The 23,847-nt window shown below is 33.6% G+C and overlaps 5 protein-coding genes, 1 long non-coding RNA gene and 1 other non-coding gene across 7 annotated transcripts; 4 read left to right on the forward strand and 3 right to left on the reverse strand.

Annotated features, from left to right (window-relative positions):
• Nucleotides 1–604: 604 nt before the first annotated feature.
• Nucleotides 605–720, reverse strand: Trnai-uau. The gene is made up of 2 exons: nt 683–720; nt 605–640 (listed from the first exon to the last, which is right to left on the reverse strand). It is a non-coding gene; the product is annotated as a tRNA-Ile (tRNA).
• Nucleotides 721–1,117: 397 nt separating this feature from the next.
• On the forward strand, nt 1,118–10,783 carry LOC124434587 (protein strawberry notch homolog 1-like). The gene is given in 35 exon segments (XM_046984466.1): nt 1,118–1,735; nt 2,272–2,329; nt 2,435–2,513; nt 2,585–2,627; nt 2,709–2,875; nt 2,988–3,026; nt 3,227–3,272; nt 3,343–3,381; nt 3,460–3,508; nt 3,585–3,749; nt 4,085–4,220; nt 4,349–4,454; nt 4,592–4,631; nt 4,696–4,809; nt 5,041–5,142; nt 5,237–5,317; nt 5,402–5,496; nt 5,656–5,834; nt 6,185–6,331; nt 6,599–6,793; nt 7,120–7,284; nt 7,287–7,381; nt 7,497–7,628; nt 7,696–7,761; nt 7,878–7,947; nt 8,054–8,166; nt 8,239–8,310; nt 8,405–8,504; nt 8,582–8,641; nt 8,738–8,884; nt 8,951–9,132; nt 9,310–9,453; nt 9,617–9,693; nt 9,959–10,152; nt 10,222–10,783. Coding segments are annotated over 35 exon segments (4,098 nt in total). The 5' UTR covers nt 1,118–1,205; the 3' UTR covers nt 10,293–10,783.
• Nucleotides 10,784–11,022: 239 nt separating this feature from the next.
• Nucleotides 11,023–18,853, forward strand: LOC124434589. Its single transcript, XM_046984467.1, is given in 22 exon segments — nt 11,023–11,367; nt 12,126–12,166; nt 12,169–12,234; nt 12,408–12,484; nt 12,549–12,638; nt 12,728–12,775; nt 13,093–13,148; nt 13,575–13,687; nt 13,771–13,845; nt 13,980–14,093; nt 14,246–15,333; nt 15,629–16,144; nt 16,219–16,285; nt 16,397–16,443; nt 16,719–16,766; nt 17,219–17,275; nt 17,385–17,472; nt 17,661–17,760; nt 17,843–17,891; nt 17,960–18,034; nt 18,184–18,313; nt 18,477–18,853. Coding segments are annotated over 22 exon segments (3,288 nt in total). The 5' UTR covers nt 11,023–11,167; the 3' UTR covers nt 18,620–18,853.
• Nucleotides 18,854–18,916: 63 nt separating this feature from the next.
• On the forward strand, nt 18,917–20,861 carry LOC124434593 (centromere protein O-like). The gene is made up of 11 exons (XM_046984472.1): nt 18,917–19,107; nt 19,191–19,252; nt 19,323–19,421; nt 19,525–19,559; nt 19,645–19,686; nt 19,780–19,876; nt 19,958–20,013; nt 20,078–20,155; nt 20,231–20,287; nt 20,367–20,456; nt 20,594–20,861. The coding sequence occupies exons 1-11, from the start codon at nt 19,034–19,036 to the stop codon at nt 20,669–20,671; spliced, it is 768 nt and encodes a 255-aa protein (XP_046840428.1). The 5' UTR covers nt 18,917–19,033; the 3' UTR covers nt 20,672–20,861.
• A 366-nt stretch (nt 20,862–21,227) lies between these two features.
• Nucleotides 21,228–22,297, forward strand: LOC124434996 (transcription elongation factor SPT4-like). Its single transcript, XM_046984954.1, has 4 exons — nt 21,228–21,303; nt 21,409–21,515; nt 21,588–21,643; nt 21,710–22,297. The coding sequence occupies exons 1-4, from the start codon at nt 21,235–21,237 to the stop codon at nt 21,829–21,831; spliced, it is 354 nt and encodes a 117-aa protein (XP_046840910.1). The 5' UTR covers nt 21,228–21,234; the 3' UTR covers nt 21,832–22,297.
• Nucleotides 22,298–22,311: 14 nt separating this feature from the next.
• LOC124434997 lies at nt 22,312–22,814 on the reverse strand. Its single transcript, XR_006944957.1, has 3 exons — nt 22,523–22,814; nt 22,429–22,447; nt 22,312–22,353 (listed from the first exon to the last, which is right to left on the reverse strand). It is a non-coding gene; the product is annotated as an uncharacterized LOC124434997 (long non-coding RNA).
• An 18-nt stretch (nt 22,815–22,832) lies between these two features.
• Nucleotides 22,833–23,771, reverse strand: LOC124434995. Its single transcript, XM_046984953.1, has 3 exons — nt 23,679–23,771; nt 23,139–23,577; nt 22,833–23,077 (listed from the first exon to the last, which is right to left on the reverse strand). The coding sequence occupies exons 1-3, from the start codon at nt 23,695–23,697 to the stop codon at nt 22,849–22,851; spliced, it is 687 nt and encodes a 228-aa protein (XP_046840909.1). The 5' UTR covers nt 23,698–23,771; the 3' UTR covers nt 22,833–22,848.
• Nucleotides 23,772–23,847: the final 76 nt, after the last annotated feature.

Genomic DNA, 23,847 nt, shown 5'->3' on the forward strand with positions numbered 1-23,847 from the left:
ACAGCGGATGGATATACATAGGAAATTACACGAGAAAGACGAGCAGATTCGTGCAGCCTATTGTAATCGAATATTGAATGAAAGCCGTAATATTGTCATGGGGCTTAATAAAAACAAACATGTATTTAACGAAGGAACTGAGGCAGAACTGGAGGCTGACCTGAGTATGGACTCCTGTATGGACAGGACAGTTGCACTGTGCAACAGAAAAGCCTTAGCGGAGTTGAATGTTTGTATGACTGACACTAAAAAAGGAATGTTTTCTTGCAAAAGGGAGAATTCTAGCTTTCATAAGGAAATTAACGAAGACACTAGCACTTGGAAAGAAAATGAGTGAGTATACTGCATATGTTTTGATCTGCTATTAAAGCGGAAATTAGTTTTGATATTTGCCGCGTAAGCGCGCAGCTCCAACACTTTGGAGACTAGGGTGAGAGTATTAAATTATGAAAATAGTCGGTGAAAAACATTTTCTTTTTTTTATTTTTATTTGCTGTATAATTAATGTATTGTTTTTGTTGATTTTTGTGTGTTACAAGTTTTGTAGTAACGGCAATTCTTATCAAAAAAATATCTTAGTAACTAGTGGGGAATAAAAATTGCCTGCTCCTGGAGAGGCTCGAACTCTCGACCTTCGCATTTCAGGGCATATATGGCGAGCCAATGCCACGCTCATACTGCTTATAAGTACGACGCGCTAACCGACTGTGCCACAGGAGCTGGACGTTGAAGCGGTGTAAAATGGTGATTTTAAACGTGTTTTCCTGTTGTTCTTCGTCATGTGCCGATGAACATATCAAAATCGACTTGAATAAATTATTTTTTCATGGAAATATTTAATATTTTGCCTTGGTGATGAATACAAATCGACATTTTTTCTTATATTACATAAAATATACGAAGAAGTGAATATTTCGGAAAAAAGCAATCTCGAATTTTATCTATATCTGAAATTTATATAAACCTTGGGAATTTCAAACATTTCTATTTTGCTCCTGTCACACATCCACAAAAATGTGCTTAAGTTGGCAAAATAAATGATATGATGTCAGTGATGATGACTTGATGCGTTGGCGAGGAAGACTTGTAAATAGTCACGTGACCTTCATAATAAAACTCGTGAGAAACACTGCGAATTTCTAAAAGTAAAACGAAATTAGCAAAGATTATGTGGAGCGAAAGCTTTTTTGAGCTTTTGAAAAATCATGTCGCGGCTCAACAATGGCATGGAGCGCGAGTCGGATCTCTTATCTTGCGCTTTGTTAGACATTGGGCTTGATTTGAACCCTCATGAATCGATATCAAGTAATGGAAATGTAAGACCGACTGGAGACGAAATAGATTTTACCGGTGCTTCATTGTCATTATCATCGACAACTAACCCCAATGATCTCTTGGATTGGTCATATTTACTCTCAAATACCAACGGAAACAGTTTCACAACAAATCATGATGACGATTTGTCGAGCTTTTTAGAACCTTTCAATCAGTCTACGAGGGCAAGTCACTTCACAAGTGGTACTGGAGTGCATAATGGGCCTTATATTTCTTCTAACTTGAGAGAGACAGTTTTGAGTAAAGATGGTTATACTCCTCTAACTGCCACGCTAAGAACTAATGCTGCTGTAGACTGTTCATTGAGAGATCTGCTCTCGACAGATAACGATTTAGGAGGAAGTTTAGCGGTTAAACCGGCTGTGAGTGTCGTAGATGTCAACAAAGATATTTCACGGAAGTATGTTGTCAAAAGTATTTAAACTATGAAGTGGAGAAACGCGAGTAATTTTGACAGAATATACAATAACAAAATTGCGAAACTCTGTTGATTATAATAACATACAAATTTTTTGAAGTTATGCCATTTTTGTGTATGTGCCTTTTAGGAGTTGTCATAGTTTCAGAGTCTGTCCATTAAAATTTTCATAACACGTAGCATCTGCCTGTAGTCTTTAAAAGACAATGTCATGAAAACATTCAATACAAAATATCTATAATTTAACTAAATCTATGATCTTTGTAAGTCATAGTTATTCTAAGTAGAAACCATCCTTATACCCTTTGATCTGATGAAAGTTAAAATTTGTAGCTGGTAGGAAATGGCAAGTGATAAAACTACCTAAAGTATATGAGAAATAAGATAACATGTTATAATGAGTTGTATTGATGTGAATAAATGAAAAACATAGAATCAAAACTATTTACATTACAATATGATAACAATCTTAATGGTGGGGATAAATGACTAACAGACAATGTACTTCAATTGTTTAGAGTTGCTGTTCAAAAACTTTGGGCAAATGAAGACATGAAACTCAGTGATGTAAAAGAGGTTGGTTATTCAATTGATTTTTTCGTGAAGGAAAGTTAAAGAATATTTAGCAATGATAATGAAAATAATTAAAATCATAAATGCATGATTAATATTAATCTTCAGTCAACAGTTGATGATGATGAGGAAGAAGATGATGAACTTGGCTATTCAGACACATATGCACAATATTGGCCTAGTAAATGTGAGTTTATTTTCAAATAAGAATTACTTCATGTTTTTATTGTTTTTATCAATTTTTTATTTTGAATTCAGTGAAGATTGGAAAAAGTCATCCAGATTCTGTTGTTGAAACAAGGTTCTTTATTTATTCAAAATGTATTTCGTATATATTATCTACAGTTATTATGTACTAATGTATAAATTCATTTATTTATAGTTCGTTATCAAGTGTTGCGCCTCCAGATGTTTGGTATAGGTTGGCAATTCCTAAAGAGGTTATTGACAAGCATTTCTTGTCTGCATTACAACTTGAAGCCATTGTTTATGCTTGTCAGCGTCATGAAATTATACTTGGTGATGGTTCAAGAGCAGGATTTTTAATAGGTATATTGATAAGGCTTTATTAGTACTAGTATTTACTTGTACTTTACTCTTGTTTCCTTTATAAATGTTTGGCCATCACTAAATGTAGTCTTTTTTGTGTTTGTAATTATAGGTGATGGTGCAGGGGTTGGAAAGGGTCGAACAGTAGCTGGTAAGAAAACATGTTGATGCTATGGTCAAATACTTAGTTTGTGCAATAGATTTCAACCCTAACCCTAAGGTCTAACATTGAATTGGTACAGAGTAGATTGTTTCTTGTTTTAGATGAGCCATTTTAACCCAATTCACCCTATTTTAAATTTTAATTTTGTCTTTCATTTCTTGCCATCCAGTTGAACATTATTATTGTAGGTATAATCAGTGAAAACTATCTGTTGGGTAGAAAGAGAGCATTATGGTATGTATACATATTAAAGTATGTTCAGGAAGACTTACTTGTCTTACTATATTGAACATCTTTTTTCAAGGTTGAGTGTATCAAATGATCTTAAATATGATGCTGTTCGGTGAGATATTGTTCATTTTTGGTCTTCATGTCATAAAGATTTGAGAATTATGAATTATTTACTTTTATTCTCATGTAGAGATCTCCGAGACATCAATTGCAATGTTAATGTTCGCACGTTGAACAAGGTTTATTTCTACTTGTGTTATCCAAATATTATGATTTGAAGAGATTTCATTGTACAAAACAATTTCAATGTTTTAGTTTAAATATGATGCCAAGCTGTCATCAAGTGAAAATGGAAGTTTTAAAAAAGGTGTTTTGTTTGCAACCTATTCATCTTTAATTGGTGAGAGTCAAGGATCATCGAAATATCGTACACGATTAAGTCAAATTGTAAAATGGTGTGGTTCTGATTTTGATGGTGTTGTATCCTTTGATATGAACTTAACAGTTTAGTCGGTCATCTTTTTTGATCTTATTACAGTGTTCCAACATGAATGTATGATTATATTTTACTTCTAATGTGCTTATAAAACAAAACTTCCTATTTAAATGGAAGGATGCATTAATGTACTTTTATTTAAAATCCCTAGATATGTATATTTAAAATCCCTATCATATCCCTATTATGTACCTATCATATCCATCTTACATTCATGGAAAACATAGTGAATCCCAAATTGTTCATAATCACCCTCACCATGCATTATTAATTAATGAAAGTTTGGTGTTGTTTTCAACTTTAACTTCAACAAATTCAGATTGTTCTTGATGAGTGTCATAAGGCAAAAAATCTTGTACCAACTGGCTCATCTAAACCTACAAAGACAGGAAAGAGTGTCCTGGAACTTCAAGAGATGCTCCCTAAGGCACGTGTTGTCTATTGCAGTGCTACAGGTATTGTCTACGACGTATTGTCTATGACGTAATGTCTATGACGTAATGTCTATGACGTAACGTCTATGACGTAATGTCTATGACCTGTCGTAACACTGCATTGTTAAGTTATATATTTGAAATTTCAGGTGCGTCTGAGCCTAAAAACATGGCGTATATGTCTCGACTTGGTATCTGGGGAAAAGGAACGCCATTCAAGGAATTTGGGCAGTTTATTCAAGCTGTTGAAAAACGGTGAATTGAATACCTTACAAAGTTAAAGTTTTATTTTGAAATATTTATTTATGATGATTTTTAATTGATTACAAAATGGATTGGAGTCGATATGCTTGTTTCGTGTGTACAATTACACTGTCAAAATTTTATTTTAGTGGTGTTGGGGCGATGGAATTAGTTGCCATGGATATGAAGGTAAGATATGTTTATCTTGTTTTACACGCAAGTTTTTGTCGTTTATATATTGATGTATTTCTAGCTCCGTGGCATGTATATGGCTCGTCAGTTGAGTTTTGCCGGAGTAACGTTTGATATTAAAGAGGTTCCTTTAAGTGAGAAGTTTATACAGATGTATAACGCTTCGGCAATATTGGTAAGTACGCAATCATTGAGGTCAGCAGTCATGTTTGGTGAGTACGCAATCATTGAGGTCAGCAGTCATGTTTTTATTACACTGATTGACCTTAATGAAACAAGCGTTTGTTTTCATTTTTTCCTGTTCTTGTATCTTATTGTTTTTTCCGAATTGACAAAATTCCAAAGATCATAATCGCTATTGAAAGTTTTCATGCAATAAACAATTTTTTTTCGTTTTTGTCTTTAGTGGGAACAAGCGAGAGAAAAATTTGCCTTGGCGTTGACGCTTGCTCCTGATCAGGCAAAGATTGGCAAGAAATTGTGGGCTCAGTTTTGGGCAGCGCATCAGGTTTGAAAATGTTGAATACCGTTGTTAAGTTCCGTCAAGAAAATGAAAATATGCAATTTATTTTTAGCCTAAGGAACGTTTACTTTTTTCCTAGCGTTTTTTTAAATATTTGTGTATTGCTTCTAAAGTTGAAGCCGTCGTTGCTATTGCTCAAGAGGCAATTAAAAATGGAAAAGTATGTGTGATAATAATTTTCATGGCGTTGTCAATGTCTATACTAGCGTGTCTGAGACTTAATGATGCAATTGTTTTGTCGTAGTGTGTCGTCATTGGTTTACAGTCCACTGGAGAAGCGCGGACTTTGGAGCAACTTGGTGAAAACGGTGAACTGAACGAGTTCGTCTCCACCGCAAAGTATGTCATTGTATTTTTTTTAAATGATATTGTTTTTATTTATTGCAAATGAAATATTTTTATCTTATTTTCTTGATTCTGTTAAACTTTTTTTCCGTTCAAAATGCTCAGTTTTCAACTTGTATAAACATATGAATTTTGTATTATTTTCAACACTAGAGGTGTGTTTCAAGCTCTTATTGAAAAAAGATTTCCTGTTGCAAATAATAAAGGAAGATTTGTTGAAGACGACTTTCCTAAATTGTCTCAAGTGGGCAAGAAAAGAAAATCTGTTCGTGACCTTCACAAAACAAGAGACAAAAAAATTAAAAAGGATGAAGTATTTGGACGTACTTTCTGTGAGTGAATATTAATCAGGACTCTTTCCAATGGAGTTGGGTGTCTTTTGGGGTGGCTACATTTTCTTGAATAAAGTGTGTGTTATTCTGAGAACTTTCTTGAAATTTGTATATCTCAAGTGGGTGTTTAGGGGGGGGGGACACTACCTTAAAGTGTGTGTATATAGTGTAGAAAAATTACATAAAAATTTACATTTATTTACACGAACTTGAAGGCACTTGGATAAGCTGAAGTTTTAAAGCATTTTACTTTTGCGAGTATTCCATTTATATTAATACTTAGTTGAAGTATCTATTATTTCTATCTTACAATATCTCACTTTGTCTATAATTAAATATCTCTCCTTTAGTGAGCGATAACGACGATGATATCAGTTCAGTTGACGACGATAATGATAACGCGTCTTTAAATAACGATTCCAAGTCATGTGACAGTAATGACGATGAAAATGGTGATGACGTCATTGAAATTGATTCCGAATCGGATTCCGACGAAGGTATATTTAACTAGGTGTCAACTTAAATATCGTGATCATATTTTGGTTTTAGAAAATTTTTTTCTCCCATACAACTGGGAGCTGCTGCAACCAATCCACCGCAAGCTTGACATTTATTGCTCATCAAAACAACCAATCCAATACAGCTAGCATTAACTAATGCAGCTACGATGTGTTGTTACTCCTTGAACTTTTACATTGAACAACATTTTCATATTCCAATGATTATTATTTACGTTCATGTTGGAAAGTTTGTTTTTCTTTCAGATAATTGGTTGAAAAAAATTGAAAAACCCAAAAAGAAGAAAAAAATGCGTAATGGCGAACATTCTTCACAGACTGCCAACAATATGGAAGTGTTACGAGCCGCTGGTCTTCATGTCAATTCACTCAACTGGAGTAAACCATCACGTGATTCTTCATCCACAGCTGTCAAGGCGGCTCCTATTGCGAAAAATTCTGGTTTGTGTTGATCATAAAATATTGTTTACCTCCTTATGATATTCTATGTTTGAACACATAGGTGCATACAGACATACGTACAGACATAGAATTTTTTATCACTTTCCTCGATCTTATAAGTTTTCTTGTCTATTTTTGTCATTTCAACATTTTTGTGCAACTGACAAAAAGTGAGATTGGAAGCTATCAATTGTAGCTGTGATTTTTTATTATATTTTTGATTACATCTTCGGCTTTTTTCTCCTTTATTAGTGGAGACGAGACTACTTTAACTGCATGCAAACTATACTTTTTCAACGATATATTTCATTTTGATTGAAAATCAGGTTCTTCAACAAGTTTTGATGATGTTTTTGCCAAACTGGAAGCAGCTGAAAAGAAGAACGATAACATGAACTTGAGTCTTGTTGATTACATTAAGACAACAAGTCTAACGTCAGAACATTACAAAAATATCACTCCTGCAGAGCAATGTCAGGTGATGAAAACTGAACTTTACATAAACTGGACTATATAGCGAGCTATCTGCCCAATAATACATTGGATAAGTTGATGAATGACTTGGGCGGTCCAGATAAAGTTGCTGAGGTCAGTTGATGTTTGCTTTAAAGCTCATTACATGTTCAAAAACTGTTTCTCTTGAAGACATTTTTTGATGGGATATTCGCTGTAAATGTAGTTGATGTTTTTAATTTTATCCAAGATGACGGGACGTAAAGGACGTGTGGTGTCAGGGAAGGATGGTTCTGTACAATATGAACTTAGAAATGAAAGAGACGTTCGCTTGGAGATGTTAAATATTGCTGAAAAAACGCGTTTTATGAATGGAGAGAAGGTTTGAATTTCATTTATGTTATTATATTTTTCTTTTATAAATGCTTATTTTTTTCTTTTGTCCAAAGAATGTTGCCATTATTTCTGAAGCTGCAAGCTCTGGTATCTCTTTACAAGCAGATCGTCGTGCTAAGGTAGTCACCATTTGATTGCTTCATTAAACGAACAAACTTAATTGGTTAGTTTCGCGACTGCTGTTAAAGTTACAATTCGTCTTGGTCTGAAGTTGTTTTTTTGTTTTGTTCTTCAGAACCAAAAACGTCGTGTACACATAACTCTAGAGTTACCTTGGAGTGCAGATAAAGCTATACAACAATTTGGTATTTACTTCATTTTTACTGTTTCTTATCTACTATTATTCCGTCTTTAACTTGTGTTTTTCTTCTTTTTACAACAATGGGAGTTTTATCCAAGTTTTTATTTAAGGTCGAACTCATCGTTCCAATCAAGTTAACGCACCAGAATATCTTTTTCTTATATCCAAGTTGTCTGGTGAGCAAAGGTTTGCATCTATCGTGGCAAAACGCTTGGAAAGCTTGGTAAGAATGTTTTGTCGTATTTCTGTTATAGAGGATTATGGGTGTTAAATATGTATGTGTTTGGATGCATAGGGTGCGCTTACACATGGTGACCGACGGGCTACAGAATCGCGGGATCTCAGCAAATATAACTTTGATAATAAAGTAAGCAATTTCGTCTATATACATATGTAATGCCAAATATTTTGAAATTTAGTGTAGCTAAATTATATTTCAATGCCATATGTATGTGTTTCAGTACGGTCGAACTGCCCTTGAGCTTGTACTTAAATCAGTAGTTGGTCTTGAATCACCGATAGTCAAGCCTCCATCTGATTATCAAGGGGATTTTTTTCAAGGTTATTTGCTTTATTTAGTTTTTTTGTTTTTAAATTATTTTTTATTGTAATCTAAACTTTATTTTATTTTTTATTAGATGTTCGTGTTGGTTTAATTGGTGTTGGTTTAGTTGGTGCGAACGGTATTTTGGATAAAGGTATCTCATTAAAAATATTCGAGAGAAACTATTCAATTTTTATTTAGTTGTTGTAGTTTGCATCTCATTTGACTTCAAATGGATATATTTTCATAGATTCCTTTAATATTTCCAAATTTTTAAATCGCCTTCTTGGATTGCAAGTAGCTCTTCAAAATGGCTTGTTTCAATACTTTACTAACACTTTGGAGGCCGTTATTCAAAGAGCAAAACGAAACGGTCGTTATGACGAGGGAATTTTAGGTAATTTCGTTTCTGCAACCAATGAACACATAGATTTCTCAACTTTAAATTTTTTCTTTTCATAAGATTTGGGCTCAAATGGCGAAGCTGTACACCGGTTAAGCACTAGAACGTTCGAAAATATTGACGCTTCTGGATCTACAGAGTTACATACTGTAAGTGTGGAGCGTGGTTTGTCTTGGGAACAAGCTCAAGTCAAATTGCAAGAAAACGAAATGGCAGACGAAGGATTTTATTTGTCAAAGCAGGTGAGACAGTTTATCTGACGATAAATAAAACTTTTACTAAATAGGATCATCATCAATGTTCATATTTGCTCATGGTTTAACTTTTTCAAGATTATTTGAGACATGAAGATAGAAATTCCTGTCCAAGAAAAAATCCAAGAATTTTCCCTCTATTGTTTTGTGTATGAATCGTTTTAGGTACGAAACAACAAAAGGACTGCAATTCTTGTAAAACAAGTGTATAATTTTGGAAAAAAACGATTTTTTCGTGTTTATCGACCAAACACTGGAATGCAATTAAAAATGGAAACACTACCCGAAATCCAGAAAAAACATGATAAGGTTCGTGGAAAAACTCAAAAGAAACTAATCTGCTTGCTTCTCTGTCCTTTTCACAACTTCTGTTGATCGATTGTCATCTTATCTCTCTTTAGTTTTGATATGTAAACATTTATTGTAGTACATCAGAAATCATCGGAAATGATTAGCGACTTTTAAATTTCAGGTTGCAATTTGGACGGCTGAACCTGCTTGGATCGAGCAATACGAATCATCAGAAACACAATGCTCTCATTCCTATTGGTTAGTTATTTGTAACGTTCATTTATTTTGTTCTTTTGTCGTTTGTTTACATCGTTCCATTGTTTAGGGTCACAAGAAACTAATCGAGTTTTTAAAGAGAACTAAATGTGCATGTTTTCATCATATTTGATAAAATTTACTGCCTTAATTTCATTCAGTCTTTTATTCAAGGCAAAATTTCACCAACTTAGGATTAATGCCCCTTTTAAACAGTTGTTTTATGTTTCATAATTGTTCTCATTGTGTTGACGTTACTGTTTGCCAGGAAAGGAAACTGTAAAAGAAAGGTTTTGGGTTTATCGTGTGTTGTTGGACTTCGTACGCGTACCTATCATATCCTGAGTGGCTCAGTTTTAAGAGTCTGGGACATAGTGGAGGATGTCTTGAGTACACAGGGAGGTAACAATTCCCGGATGCAAATTATTCGTGTTCGAACGATGGACGGTTTACGTGTTGTTGGTAGGTGTCTTTTGGTTTATTATCGTAATTTTTGTGTTGTGTTCAACACATTTTTCATCTTTCATTTAGGTTCATCAATTCCCACTAATTGCGTAGAAGCTTTGAGCACTCGACTATCTTCATCGACTGCCAATGAATAATGTACGACAAAATGGGATATCAATGAACATCTGGGGTTTGAAGGATATATTATCGCGCTGATGTATTCACCATCGTGTACAAGAAAGCTGATTATTTGTGACGTATTTCATACTAATAGTTAAATGTTGAAGTATAATTTCGCTTCCTTCCCCCGTTTGTGTTTAAAGTGGCTTCATTCATTTTCAAATGCAAAGTTGTTAAGGTTTTTTTGTTTTGCTCTACGGAAATTTAATGCATGAGTTAGAAATTTTTTTTAAAGTAATAGCCTTAATTTGTCACAAAATCAGCTTTCAAAATATGATAAAGACATTGTGGTTGTTTTTGAAGGACGACGATTAAGAATATGATGGTTTAATAGTTCTTAATGTCAACTCAAAAATGCTCCGTTATTTACATTCACAAACTGGAAAATAGCAGTACGACTTGCTGTTCATTATGTACATACTTATTTAAATGTTCAATTTCTAAGATGGATAAGGTATTTACCAAAGGTGGTATGTATGTATGTATCTTTATCGCTGATGTGCAAAATGATCATAATGTTCTTCTGTTTGCCATTTTTTTATCTTCCTTAGGTGAGATTGTCGCGGAGAAGTTTGAACTAAATACATATATCTTGAGTAACTTCCCGGGCTTGCCCTTCGTCTTTTGATTTTGGTGCCCGTGGTTTGTGTCAGTTGAATTTTTCCAGAAATTTATTTCTCGACAAATAAATTACTCGTACTTTGCGTTTGTACACGGGGTCATCACGTGATTCCTCTAAAATTTTCTCAAGAATGGCGGATAAAATTTAGTGAAAGAAATATAGAATAAGTGTGCACGGAGAGAAAGTTTGCTGGAGAGAAACCTATTTTGCTGTGAAATATTCCTTACAATGACAAGTGAAGATATAAAAAGAGAGTCAGATAAAGATGACACTTCGTCCATTCCAGCATTTGCTGTCAGTGGTCAATTTATGATGACTTCAGAAGAAAAAGCGATTCCTTCTGAAGAGTTTAATCCTCGGAAAATAGTTGCTTTAACACTTGATGATTCATTAGCGAGACTCTTTGAATGCCTCACTCTTGAATATAGGTAAAGAAATTCCGATTATAAATCTGTTTGTCACACAATGCTTTTTCTTTTCTACCGTTCGTTAATATTTGTTTTTACGTCATATTTTTTATAAATAATATTTTTATTTTCATACGTTGTGTGATGTTAGTATAGGTCTTATAAAATTAATATTAATGCCAAAGATAGCTTTAGAAATGTCTGCTATAGTTGAATGTAGAAAGTCGTGCATGGGCTCGTTAAATTTTGCTTTTTAATTTATTACGAAAATTTGCTTATGGAGAAAATAATTACAATCTTCTTATTCACCAAGGCAAGTTACTTTAAGGTTGTGTTGATGTGTAAAGCAGTTGATATTGCTCATGGTACGATCGTTTTTTTTTTCTTCATGATGACCTCTTATGCAATCTTCAATAAATTTAAATTCCGTGTGTATTCCTACGTTAGACCGTTTCACATGATATTATTCTGTAATGACACAATTCGATACAGTTTAAATTTCTAAACCTGACTAGATTGGACACAACGTTTATGTATGATAATTAACTACATTATAGGTCAACTATGTTTTGTTGACCTGAAGAAAATAATAAAAATATCTATGAAACAATGTTTTACAAGCTCAATGTTTAGTAAATGTGCGTGATTTTTCTTTATGTTTTTGATGTTGTTTCACAAGCAGACAAAATTTACCATTGAAAACTAAATACCAACCGAGTTCAGCAAGTGTTTATGCAATATTTAATACATAATATGTTTACATTATATTTTATTTGTAGTGGCAGCATTCTCCTCACACCTAAGTGGAAAAATTTTCGAAGCCAAAACTAAAGTTTGCTGAGAAAACACGTATCAATAATGCAATTTGGAGATCGTGGCATATTCAATGTAAAATTGTTTGTTTTTAAATGTTATGAATGGGTATTATTAATAATAACATTGGACAAAGTTGTTTTATTAATGCATTGTATTTTAGTCATTTCTATTCTCTTATAGTTTATTCATTTATGTTCACACATATACTCATTGAAATTTTTTTATCTTTATTTTGTTCATTTCAGTTAAGGAAGGAAAGCGACCATTGTTTTGCCAGTTTGACAATCCTTTGGCAGAAATGGCCAAGAAACCAAGACCAGTGGTAAGGAAATGTTAGAAAGGGCATTTTCTCTACTGGAAGGATTGCTGACTGAGTGGTTTTATAGACATTAATGATAGAGGGAAAATATTGGAAAAGAAAATTAGAAGCTGTTGCAACAGAGTACCAAAAGTGGAGAGTGTTTTATAAGCAAATGGTATGTATGTCCTCTTCACGTTTATGTTATAAAGTTTAGTTTGATATTTTTGCTTTTGCATATGGGATAATTTTATGATTACATTAAAGGTGGAAGATAAATTTCAAGATGTTGAGTTGCAGCATCAAACAGAAGAGGTTTAGCATAATTTTATTTATACTATATAATCTATGTTTTCTAAACATTAACCATTGGGTTCAATTATCATTTTCTGTCAAAAACTGTGAGAGTTTTCAGCACCTTGAGAGTTCTAGGTAATGACTTGTGCTTTTTTGAGACACAAGTCATAAAACAGACTTGGTTCCTTGAAACAGGCTTGGTTGATGAAAAATTAATTTGTTTGATATGTGATTCATTGTACAAAGGGAGTTAGAAAGAACAGGTGACCAGTTAATACAGGGCTTAGGAAAAGCCATTTTCTATGAAATATCTTTTCTAAATACTTCATACGTAGATCTTACGTCTTGATCAAGAAATCTCTGATAGCTTGAGAGAACGTGAAAATAAAAGGTAAATTTAATAACTGAGTAAATCACATTTGTGAGATTCAAATTGAAAGTCTGTTTTTATTCCTGGTTTTCATCATAGACAATAATTGAAACTTCACAAAATATAGGGTATTTAATGTATCTTAGCTTTTCTTTATCTGAAAACATATGTTGTAATAAAGCTTCATTATCCTTCTCAGAGATGTAAAGGCTGATGTGCTATGTCATGTATGTGATCCACAAAATGAAAATTATTTATGTTGTCTTAACAAGTGCCATATTGTGTGAACTTTAATATGATAAAGTAATGAAAAGTACATTTAAATACAACCAATAATCCAAATATGAACAGAACTAAACATATTAACATAATATAACATGCATAGTCTATTTCAGAAAATTATCCAATTAAGTTCCCGTATCAAATGAGGAGTTTTTGTCATTGTAGAAAATATTCTCTTGCAAATCAAAAACAGCAGGATGGTGGAGATATGGCATCACCAATTTCTCATGTTGTGTCACAAGCCATGGAAATGGTGGATTCTTGTAACTTAATGGAAAGTCTGTACATTTTATTAATTCATTTTTGCTGGTTTATTATTGACGGGAAGTATAGTTGATTGCAATTATATTTTTTATTCTAGATATGGTCTTCACATTACCCGACACTTTATTTTCTAGTCTTACAAATAATCAGGTTCCTGGTAAAGTTCGGTCAGGTACATTTAAAGGTCTGTTGTTTTCTTTTTCATGTTGAGAAAAGAACTGTTATGGATCGATCTCCACAACTCTGAGGCAAATCAACTAAATTTCTGAAAGCTTTTATTTATTATTTTTTCTATACATATAACAGATACAGCAGACATGGTGCAACCAACACTGGATACACTCCAGCCAAGTTTAGAGGCAATGACTCCAGTTTTGGATGAACTAATTGAACAACTAGAAGCCTCAATGAAAGGCTCTGGTGAGGAAAAAATTGTAATAAAAATTGAGCTGCAACTGAACAATATTCTTCAGATTTTAAAAATTGATATTTGGTAAAATTTTGTTTGTTAAGCTAGCCCTTTTACCTGTTAGTGTATAGTGGCTTGCATAAAATCTTTTTGTACTTTTTAGAACTCAGTTGGGATTTTGAAACATTGGAGAGAAATTACAACGCAATGGGTATAGTTCAGTCATCCAATACACCTGTAGTTGAGCCTATGGACCATTCTGGTCAGTACAATCATTTTGAAACTGTTGGAATGACTATGACAACATCAAGTCCAATTAAGACCAGTTGGCCTAACCAAAATATACAACATTCTCTGTATCGTGGCAATTCAATTGAAAGTCAGTTACCTATATGGACATCAGCACCAATTGTACATCCCAATTTTATTGGTTATCAGACTGTCAAAATGCAAGGTAGTCAAAACGAAACGACAGAACAGAACGTCACAAGACGTAGTCAAATACAAGCAACGTCTATTATGGATGTTGGTGTATCCAACTCACCTATCACTTCACGTCCTTATCTACCCCCTACTGGTATTGGTAGACGCTTGCAACCCATTGCCTCTGTAGTTGAAACACCAACTTCCAGAATACCACGCAACTCATCCGACTCTCAACTTTATCTTCTTGCTGCTGGTGAAAATTCGTCGAGGTCACATCTTCCTGTTGAGCTCCAGGCTCCTAATCTCGTTGCGCAATTAAAACTAAATAAACCACGGCAAATGTTGATTGAAGAGAAAGCAAAAAAAATCCGTCTTCCTCGCAATAAATCTGCTCCAGGACTTGCTAGTCTCGACTCAACCTCATCCTTAAGGAAGGTACCCCAAGTTGGTGGAGTGAGAACGAAAAGACTGGGACGTATTCCTCGTAACCGTTCAGACTCCGCTTTAGCGTCTTTGCTACGACAATCCGAGTCACTGCCGAATAGATCACGACGTGACTCCGAATCTAGTGACACACCTCCAACCATGGAGGTGACTTCATCTGAAACAGCAAGAAGGCTTGAACAGACTGTGCAAGGTTTTCCAAAACATCAGATTTACAATCGAGGTGGTCAGAATGAATCATCGCAACCTCCATCACAACTTGTGCAAGAAATGGTTAGTCATCTTGTTAACAAAGGAATATCAATGGAAGACATATTGAATAAACTCACTAGTATGGCTGCTTCCGGAACTGTACCGCAGGCTCAAGCTATATCAAGTCAGGTTGGTCAATTGCTAACTGCTCACCGATTGGCTAGGACATGTGTTCTGTATTAACTGTATGACCCTACTACAATATTTCTCTTCATATTTTAAAGAAAAGTGCAATTTTCTTGGTAAATAACTAAAAATTATAGAGTTGCCAAGAACATTTAGGTGTTTATCAGTATTCATGACTCTTGGGAACTTTATAATTTTTGACTGTGAGAGTTTACTTAGGCTTTCTCCGACTTTTTATCGAATCATATTGCCTGATCACCAAAATAATAGATTTTGTTTCAAATTTCATTTTTACCAGATTAATTCAGCTGCTAGTGATATGGCAACTTTACTGCAGGAACATCAGTTACAATCTACTTCTATTTCTAAACCTCCACCTCATTCAACAGTTTTACCTTCGCGGAATCGTCGTAAGGCGCAGGTTCCTAGACCTAATGTCAAAGCAGAAACTTCAAATGAATGTGAGAAACGTACCTCAACCTCGAACAATTTCATCGTCCAAAACTTGTTGGCACAAAACAAAACTTCATCGTCAGATTATCGTGCTGCAAATGTTGAATCTCCCAGCACTAGTATGTCAAATCCCCGATGGGGGAATGAGTCCATTACTATGACCCATGGTTTGGCTGCACGTACTCTCGCGCAGATGGCAGAACCGCTGAGCTTGCAAAATAAGGGCTCGTATCAATTTCCAATGGATATTTCCGACTCTAATATTAGTCGAAGTGCTTTGAAGGATACCGGTTTGGGCCGAGTGGATACAAGTAGTCCTGGAGGCGACTATCTTCCTTCTATGGTTATAAACCAAAGCTCTGTATGTGCTGTAATACATCATCTTTAATGGATGGTACTCTTATTTACCGTATTGTTTTTTTTGTTTTATTCTAGATCTTAAATATTCATAGTGAAGGTCAGGCTTCAACCTCAAAGACAATAACAAGCAACAAAAGAGAAGGTAGAGTTTTAGTAAATTATGAATAACTTACACAAACACCAAAAGTCATTCTTATTGTGTTTGAAAATATTTATGTTTTGTTTTGTAAATACGTATGAAACTATATCTTAGGTCCTTCAACTCCCTTAAATCTCACCAATATAGAAGCAACTTCACAGGTACTTATCTTTATAATTTTTACCATCCCCATACCAACCTCAATATCCTTCTCTATCCTCAACCAACAACTTCTACCTCCATAATTTATGCGTTTTTCTCCTCCTTGTTCTGTCAGAATAATTGAACGCTTCAACCTTTAACATGTCACTTCAGTCAAAACATTTTAATGGTCTGCCCAAACTTGAGTTTTAACAATAACAATATTATTTGGACAATTTTTAATGAAACGTATATTAAATTAAGTAAAATTTTCTCTTCAACACTTCATCAACAGAATCGTAGTGGTGCTTTGACTCGGACAATACCCAAAGAAGAATACAAGGTAATCTTTGTTGAATCTCATTTTTAGTTCAATACAGACTTAGCAGTATTGTGAGTAAAAGCAAAGTAGCCAACACACAAGCACGGCCATTACACCGTGGACAGAAAGTAAATTGCTTTCTAAAACCGTAGACAAAAAGACAACTATTGGTTATGTAGACTATTGCTTTGTTCTAAATTTATCTGTTTTGGATTATTGTTGAATGAAAAACAGTTCGATTTCTCCCTAAGGTCTCCTCGGTTTACATATGCCTTTGCAAACACAATAAACATATTTTATTTCTTAAATGGGAGTTGATGGAGAAATGAATAGATGTGTGAGACATTTTATGGTTGATTTAAATCACGACTCGAAATGCAGTGTATTTTTCATATGCACTATTCTGAGATCCCTAGTTTTTGTTTGCTTTTTTCTTTAAATATTTTACCCTCTTTTCATTCGTCTTTTAATAGGAACATCGTCGGATGGTACATGTTTCCGCTGAGCAAAAACGCAGAGGGCACATAAAGGTCTCTCTTTGTTAAATTTTTACGTCACGTTTCTTTGTCACTATGAAATCTGTCCTCTTTATTTTCACTCCTTCACTAAATTACACAATTTTTTATATGATTTTCCTAGATGGGCTTCGATCAGTTGGTTGATCTTGTTCCAGCTCTTGCTTCACAAGGAAGTGCAAAAATTAGCAAGGCGTCCATTTTACGTAAATGTTAGTTAATGATTTGGTCAAATGGTAAATGGTTTCCAGCCCACCCAGTATTATGTAGTGTTCACCAAGATTATTTATCAGTAAAATGTGCTTTCGATATTTCTTTCCACAATCTTGTTTAAACGATGTCTAATTATAATGTCTGACGGTTTGTGCTGCTTTATCCATTTTTACTGCTTCTATTTTAGCCGTGGATTTTATTTTGCAAGTGCAACAAGAACAAGAATTTATGAGAAAAGAACGAGATAGTCTTCGTCAAAACATTGACCAACTGAACATTGAGATAAGGTTTGTTGAACTATGATTTCTACACATTTGTTCTCTTGTGTTCATCATCTTTGTTCTTTGTTATATTTTTTTCTGTTTTCAGTCATTGTCAACAGCAATTACCAGAAAATGGTGTGTTGGTAAACAGACAGGTAATGCAGTCGAAATGTTTTATTTTGAGTCATGGAAGAATTTTGCTGTATTTATATGTTCGTTACAGGATAAAAACGAAATGGATACGTTGTTTAATCGTTATGTCAAAGAAAGAACTGAGGAGAATCCCAAATTTTGGATTGTATCCTTTTATGATTACCTTATCATCGAAGATCTTGATTGTTGAAAGTCATCACAGACAAAATGAGAAAACTTGAGAGGAGGAAACCTATTCTTGCATAAATCTTTTTGTAAATTCGTTTCTATTTCTCCTTTACAACAAGTGTTCAGTTTAGCGTTTTAATGCGTCCGTTATTTAATGACTACAGCTCTATAGTTTCTACTGGAAGTCAGGAAGACTTTTACAGAACTGTGTTGAATTGGATGAATGAAAGTTGTTCTTTACCAAAATTGAGACCAAGTAAGTGAAATATTTTTGTAATAATCTAGTCGAGAATGCTCATATTATTTTAATCAGAAAGTAGAAGTGCTCTTTGTGTATTATTGGAGTGGATAGCAGTTTTAAGAGTGTGTGGCATTTCTTTTTTAGTCTTATCAATGTAACGTCGTATTTCTCTTTTTAGGTGTTCTTGCTTCCCTGCGTGAGCTTATCAAAAACACTAGTATTCTTTCCGATCCTTCAAAATTTCCCGAGCAGGCCCGACTTGCAGCAAACACTTTGTGCTCCCAAACACATTATAGCGAAAACTACGAAATGCCTAGGTAACAATGGAAGTGTTCTCGTGTCCTGTATTATAGCTCTATTTACCATCTGGTTGATAAGGGTCACTAAGATGAAGACTGAAAGTAACAGTCTAACAGTCTCTTCAATATAATGTATGTTGGTCAAATTGTGGAAATTAGGTATTTGAAGTTTTTGCAAATGAGTCGTTTCAATTATACAATCATTATTGAATGTCATTTTTCAAAATATATTGAGAATTATTTATCATCCATAAAATGATCTTTGTGAGTCAGAAATGTTGTTTTTTCGAACTTGCCCTCTCCCTGTGGTCAGTAAACATTTCTCAGAAAGAATAGCATGAGAGTGAATGATTTCTATGAAATTCACTATATGACGTCATCTCTGCATCATTTGCGCGGGAAATTGGAATGATAAATGTATGATTTATAAATAAAGATGGCGTACGGAGAAGCGACGACTAAAGGAAATACAATGCGTGAATTTCAACGGTTAAGGAAACATTCTATTAGGTAGAATACCAAAGTTGTTTTTTCTTCAACATTTATGGGATTTGAACCCGCGTGTACTTGTGCTGATGGTTTCTTCATAACAGTTCAGATGATGATCGTTTACACTGGACAAAGAGCTCTGAACTTGCTGAACTAGAGCGAGAATGTACGTCAGGGTGAACATAACATTTACTGTTGCATTTATTAAACTAAGAAATATTGTATGATGAAATCAGATCATAGGTTATTACTGAAGAAAAAATCATTATCGAATAATGTACGAGAGACGATGTTAGTTAATCAACTGCAATATTTTGTACAACAACAGGCTGAAGGTATGTATGTATTGAATTCATATTTTGCATGAACGATATATTCATTTGATAAATTCAACTGGATTTGCTATGACCTATTTTGAAATTTTTTTATTTTTTGTAGGAGAATACGTTCCACTTGGGGATTTAACAAACGAAGTAAGATGTGTTGTGTTGTGTATGTTTTTACAAGATAATGTTGAACATTTCAATTCTTACAGTTGTATAAATTATTTTTCTTTAGGATAATCTCTTTAAAGCTATTGAGTTACTTAAGCAAAAAAAGGTATTGATCAGTCATAACTTAAGATAATCACCTCCATACATTCTGCTTACTTTAAACGTTCAGAAACAGCTCAATTTACATGTTTTCCTGTAGTTAATGGAAACATATAATGTTTATCGTTTAACGGGAAGTGCATTTGTTTTATTGGAAAACAATTGTGTTCGTTTTTGTTTTGATACGTTCTATAAAGGTAAAAAAACATCATCTGATTTTTACACACAATTTATAAAAAAAATACCAAGTTTGTATTTTCTACTTTTCTACTTTGCAGATCAATTTTTTGAGCCATTCTATATTGATCTTAAAATTCAGGATGAAAGAACTAAGGTAGCTTGTTGTTTGAAATATAAACATACTGCTTCTAAACCTATTAATAAACTTTTCTTTGTAGATACTAAAGCATACCATACCGTTTTTCATTCCACTTGAGAAAATCCATAAAGACTTAGATAAATCATCTGATGTTAAAGTGGGTGATTTTTTTTAATTATTACCTTCATTGTATTGCATAATATTGTTGATCAAATATATGATCACTTTATAGGAGTTAGTTGTAACTATCAATGTATACCTAAAGGCCTACATATCACGTCGACAACAGGTAAATATTTGACTTGTACTTTGTTAAGTAAAGTTTAAATTTATAAGATACAAGCTATATTTCACATGTATTTCTCTAGTGTGAACAAGTTAAAAAAGAAAATGAACATTATTCTGTGGAGAACCTCTTTGCAACGCTTGCATTTGATTTTGTTAAGTTTAAATTAAAGGTATGTAGTTGTGACAACAATGAGTAAGGTAAAAACCATGAATTTTGTATTATAATATACTACATATGTTCAGTATGAACATTTCAGGTTTTTTATAGTTTCCTTGCATCAAAACTGATATCATATTCACCCTTTAGTTTTCCAATGACGAAAATTTGCATTTTGTGATTACACTGCAATATGGTGATCTCAAGAGAATCTACCATCAAAAGTGAATTTTAAGAAAAATGGCAATCTTGACAGTGTTATTGTGACTGATGAACTGTATACAAATTTAATGTCCATTGAGATGCAAGATGCTATAGTTACATCCATAAAATAAATACACTGCACTCTTCTTTTGACATCAAGTATTCTCACATTTTCCCAAAAAACAAGTGAAGAATAAAGTTGGTTGTAATCTTATTGACTCCATTTAAATGATTGAAAAAAGTGGTATAGCCAGCCTCAAAGTTTGGTCATGCGATATAAATTTTGATAATTAGCATTATTCATCCAAATATCGTGTTTTTACATTGAGTACAAACCAAAATATTTACATGACTTGACCAAACTTGTGGACTGACATTAGGGCATCCAGTAATATAAAGATGGAAAGTGGAAATTTGTTTGTGTTAGGTTAGTGGTTAGCGTTCATGGAATACTAATAAATAAATTATTGCTGTAGACAGTAGTGACATGTAGGTGACATAATTGTGATCACCAATATCGCTACTCGTATTGTTTATTGTGACTATGGTACCCAGGCTACGTACGCGCGCATTATTATCGAATAAAAATGGCGATGGAAACGGTTCCCAGAGAACTTCGTGGTTTAAGAGCTTGTTTAATGTGTTCCTTGATCAAGGTAACGGATATAGTTTGATTTTTTTTTTAGCTAAAAATAATGTGTTTCTTCGAACGCGAGATTTTACTGTGTTAGCTGATATTTAAAGTCGCTTTCGTTCAATAGACAGCTGATCAATTTGAATATGATGGTTGTGATAACTGTGAAAAATTGCTTCGCTTGAAGGGTAGCAAAGAAAGTGTCAACAGCTGCACAAGCTCAAATTTTGACGGGTAATGATTGATAAATTTTGTCGTAAGGTTATCAATGAGTATCAGTTATTTTTATGTTAATATTTGCTGTAGAATTATCTCATTAATCAGTGGAGATGATAGTTGGGTGGCAAGATGGCAAAGGATAGGTAAATCATTACATTCTGTGGTATATAAATCGTATTCTTTAGATTGAAATTTTTGATATAATTCAGATAACAAGGTTCCTGGATGTTATGCAGTATCTGTGACAGGAAAATTACCAATGCATATATTACGAGAACTGAAGGCTAGAGGAATTGATCACATTTCAAGGGATCGCTCACAGAAACTTTAATGTATGTCACAAGATAATTTTTTTGGTTATAATATTTATTTTTGTCATCATCAAATCTCTACCTAGATATGAACTATTGTGTTGATTACTGATTTTCAGCACTGTTTTAACTTGTGGTGTTAAATGAACTACAAATGGCAAAAAAAAATATTCCAAATTTTTTCATTAAAATTCAACATTATTTTTCAACACTGAACAAATTATAAATATCAAGAAAATACCTTTTGTATAAATCAACATGCACAAAGGGAAGAAAGAATGTCAAGGTTCAGCAGTGGTTGCAATCATCTTACTCATTTTTTCATGACACAACTTAACTTGTTGTTTTGCTAGCCATTGTTCATTTTTTTGTGCCTGTCGTATAGTATAACACTGAAAATGATTAGTTTTTCTTTCCAGTATTCCAACAAGCCTGTAATGATAAAAAGAACTGTAAAGATTACCTTACCAATAAAACTTTTCTTCAAATTCGTAGATTTACCTATAAACTTGGCCTTTAACCACTTTGGGTAATTTTTGATCCTACAGCATCAAGGGATATGTAAGGATAACAAAGTATACATTTATACTCATAGTGATAGTGATGTTCCTACTTACCATTTCCCAGTAGATACACCTGTTTTAAAATAAAATATTATAAAGGTAAATTCATACTGCTTATGGTGTGAAAAAATGTTTTGCAATTGTAGACCTGTTTGAGCCACTCTGGTCTTTGATGTTAAAAATTTTTGCTGTGCCATTGTTGTTTGATGTTGGTACTGAGTCCAAAGTGACTAAAATGAAGAAGATATCACTAGATATCACTAGAAATTTGGCTGTAAAGAGAAATTTTTTTCAGTGTTGAAAAACTGACCAAATATTTCAAAGATGAGAGGAAACATATCTCTGTATTGACTCCATTTTCGTACTCCTTCTATTGTGGAGGTTACGAATTTCGTAGATTTGTCTTGTGTTTTCAGTAAAAATCCTTCATGATTGCTTTCAATATCATTCTAATAAAGTAAATTAATCTTTATATTATTGTATTCTATAAGTGATGTGTGTGTTGATGAATGTACGGACCTTAATGACTGAATTGAATGCATTAAAAGGAGCTTTATCATCCAGCATTGTATCTCCATATGGTTTGCCTTTGATAAGACTGTGATTTCTCTGAACTGAATTGTTGTTCATGTTGCTTGATTTCCTCCAAGAATCATCCCACTTTGCAGTTGCTGCTTCACACTGATCACTTCTTACTGTGTTTCTATAAGACCATGAAGATTAAATAATTCTTGTTAAATTAAACCACTATTAATAAGGCAAACCTTTCTCCAAAGTAAAAGCTTCTCTTTGTAGAATTTAGTGGATTGCTTGAGAAAGAATTGGTTGTTTTGGCGAATTTGTGCACTTCACTATTCTGCTCTGAAAGGCAAGATGTTTTTCCTTCAAATTTGTGCACTTCAAGTTTAGGCTTCTTTGGCATTAGATATTCATTCCCATAAAAATTATTGTTAGGGTGCTTTTGCAATGTGGAAGGTTGTCTATTTTTAGCTGGTCTTGAATTTTGAAAGGAGCTCAGAGGTGATGGAGTCCTCATTGAAAAGTAGTTTTTTGCACTGTTTTCAGCATTTTCAGCGACCTCTAGGAGGGCTTCGTCCGGAATGTCAAGGTGGAAGGGTGTTGACTTCACTGTATTTTGGGGGGAAGCATAAACAGCTTGTCTTGGACGTCTTCTTCTGTTGAAAATGGACATTCCTTGTCTCCCTGAGACGAAGAAAACGAGAAAGGGCTTAACCGACTTTGTTTACTTTGCCCTTTAAATTCATTAAAATTCTAGAAATGTTTTTTGCTTTTTGCAAATTTACCTGTTCCATTTGAAAACATGTTTTTTCTCTAGCCAAAAATCGCTCAAACCTTGGAGTTAGTAATCGTAGAAAGAGCCTTTTTTAAAAAAAACATCTTTTACTTCTTAGGTTGCTTTGTTTATAAATATTTCCCGCCTTTTTTAGAAGTAATAAACAGTGAACTCTAGTA

Source organism: Xenia sp. Carnegie-2017, unplaced genomic scaffold (genome assembly GCF_021976095.1).
Source record: "Xenia sp. Carnegie-2017 unplaced genomic scaffold, XeniaSp_v1 HiC_scaffold_14, whole genome shotgun sequence".
Lineage (NCBI taxonomy): Eukaryota > Metazoa > Cnidaria > Anthozoa > Malacalcyonacea > Xeniidae > Xenia > Xenia sp. Carnegie-2017.

Coding starts and splice junctions, on each gene's coding strand:
- LOC124434593 (XM_046984472.1), top strand. CDS start 19,034: ATGGCGTACGGAGAAGCGACGACTAAAGGAAATACAATGCGTGAATTT. Junction 19,560..19,644: donor TTGGGGATTTAACAAACGAA/GTAAGATGTGTT, acceptor ATTTTTCTTTAG/GATAATCTCTTTAAAGCTAT. Junction 19,687..19,779: donor AGTTACTTAAGCAAAAAAAG/GTATTGATCAGT, acceptor GTTTTCCTGTAG/TTAATGGAAACATATAATGT.
- LOC124434995 (XM_046984953.1), bottom strand. Junction 23,078..23,138: donor AGCTTTTACTTTGGAGAAAG/GTTTGCCTTATT, acceptor ATGGTCTTATAG/AAACACAGTAAGAAGTGATC.
- LOC124434996 (XM_046984954.1), top strand. CDS start 21,235: ATGGCGATGGAAACGGTTCCCAGAGAACTTCGTGGTTTAAGAGCTTGT. Junction 21,304..21,408: donor TAATGTGTTCCTTGATCAAG/GTAACGGATATA, acceptor TTCGTTCAATAG/ACAGCTGATCAATTTGAATA. Junction 21,644..21,709: donor GGCAAGATGGCAAAGGATAG/GTAAATCATTAC, acceptor GATATAATTCAG/ATAACAAGGTTCCTGGATGT.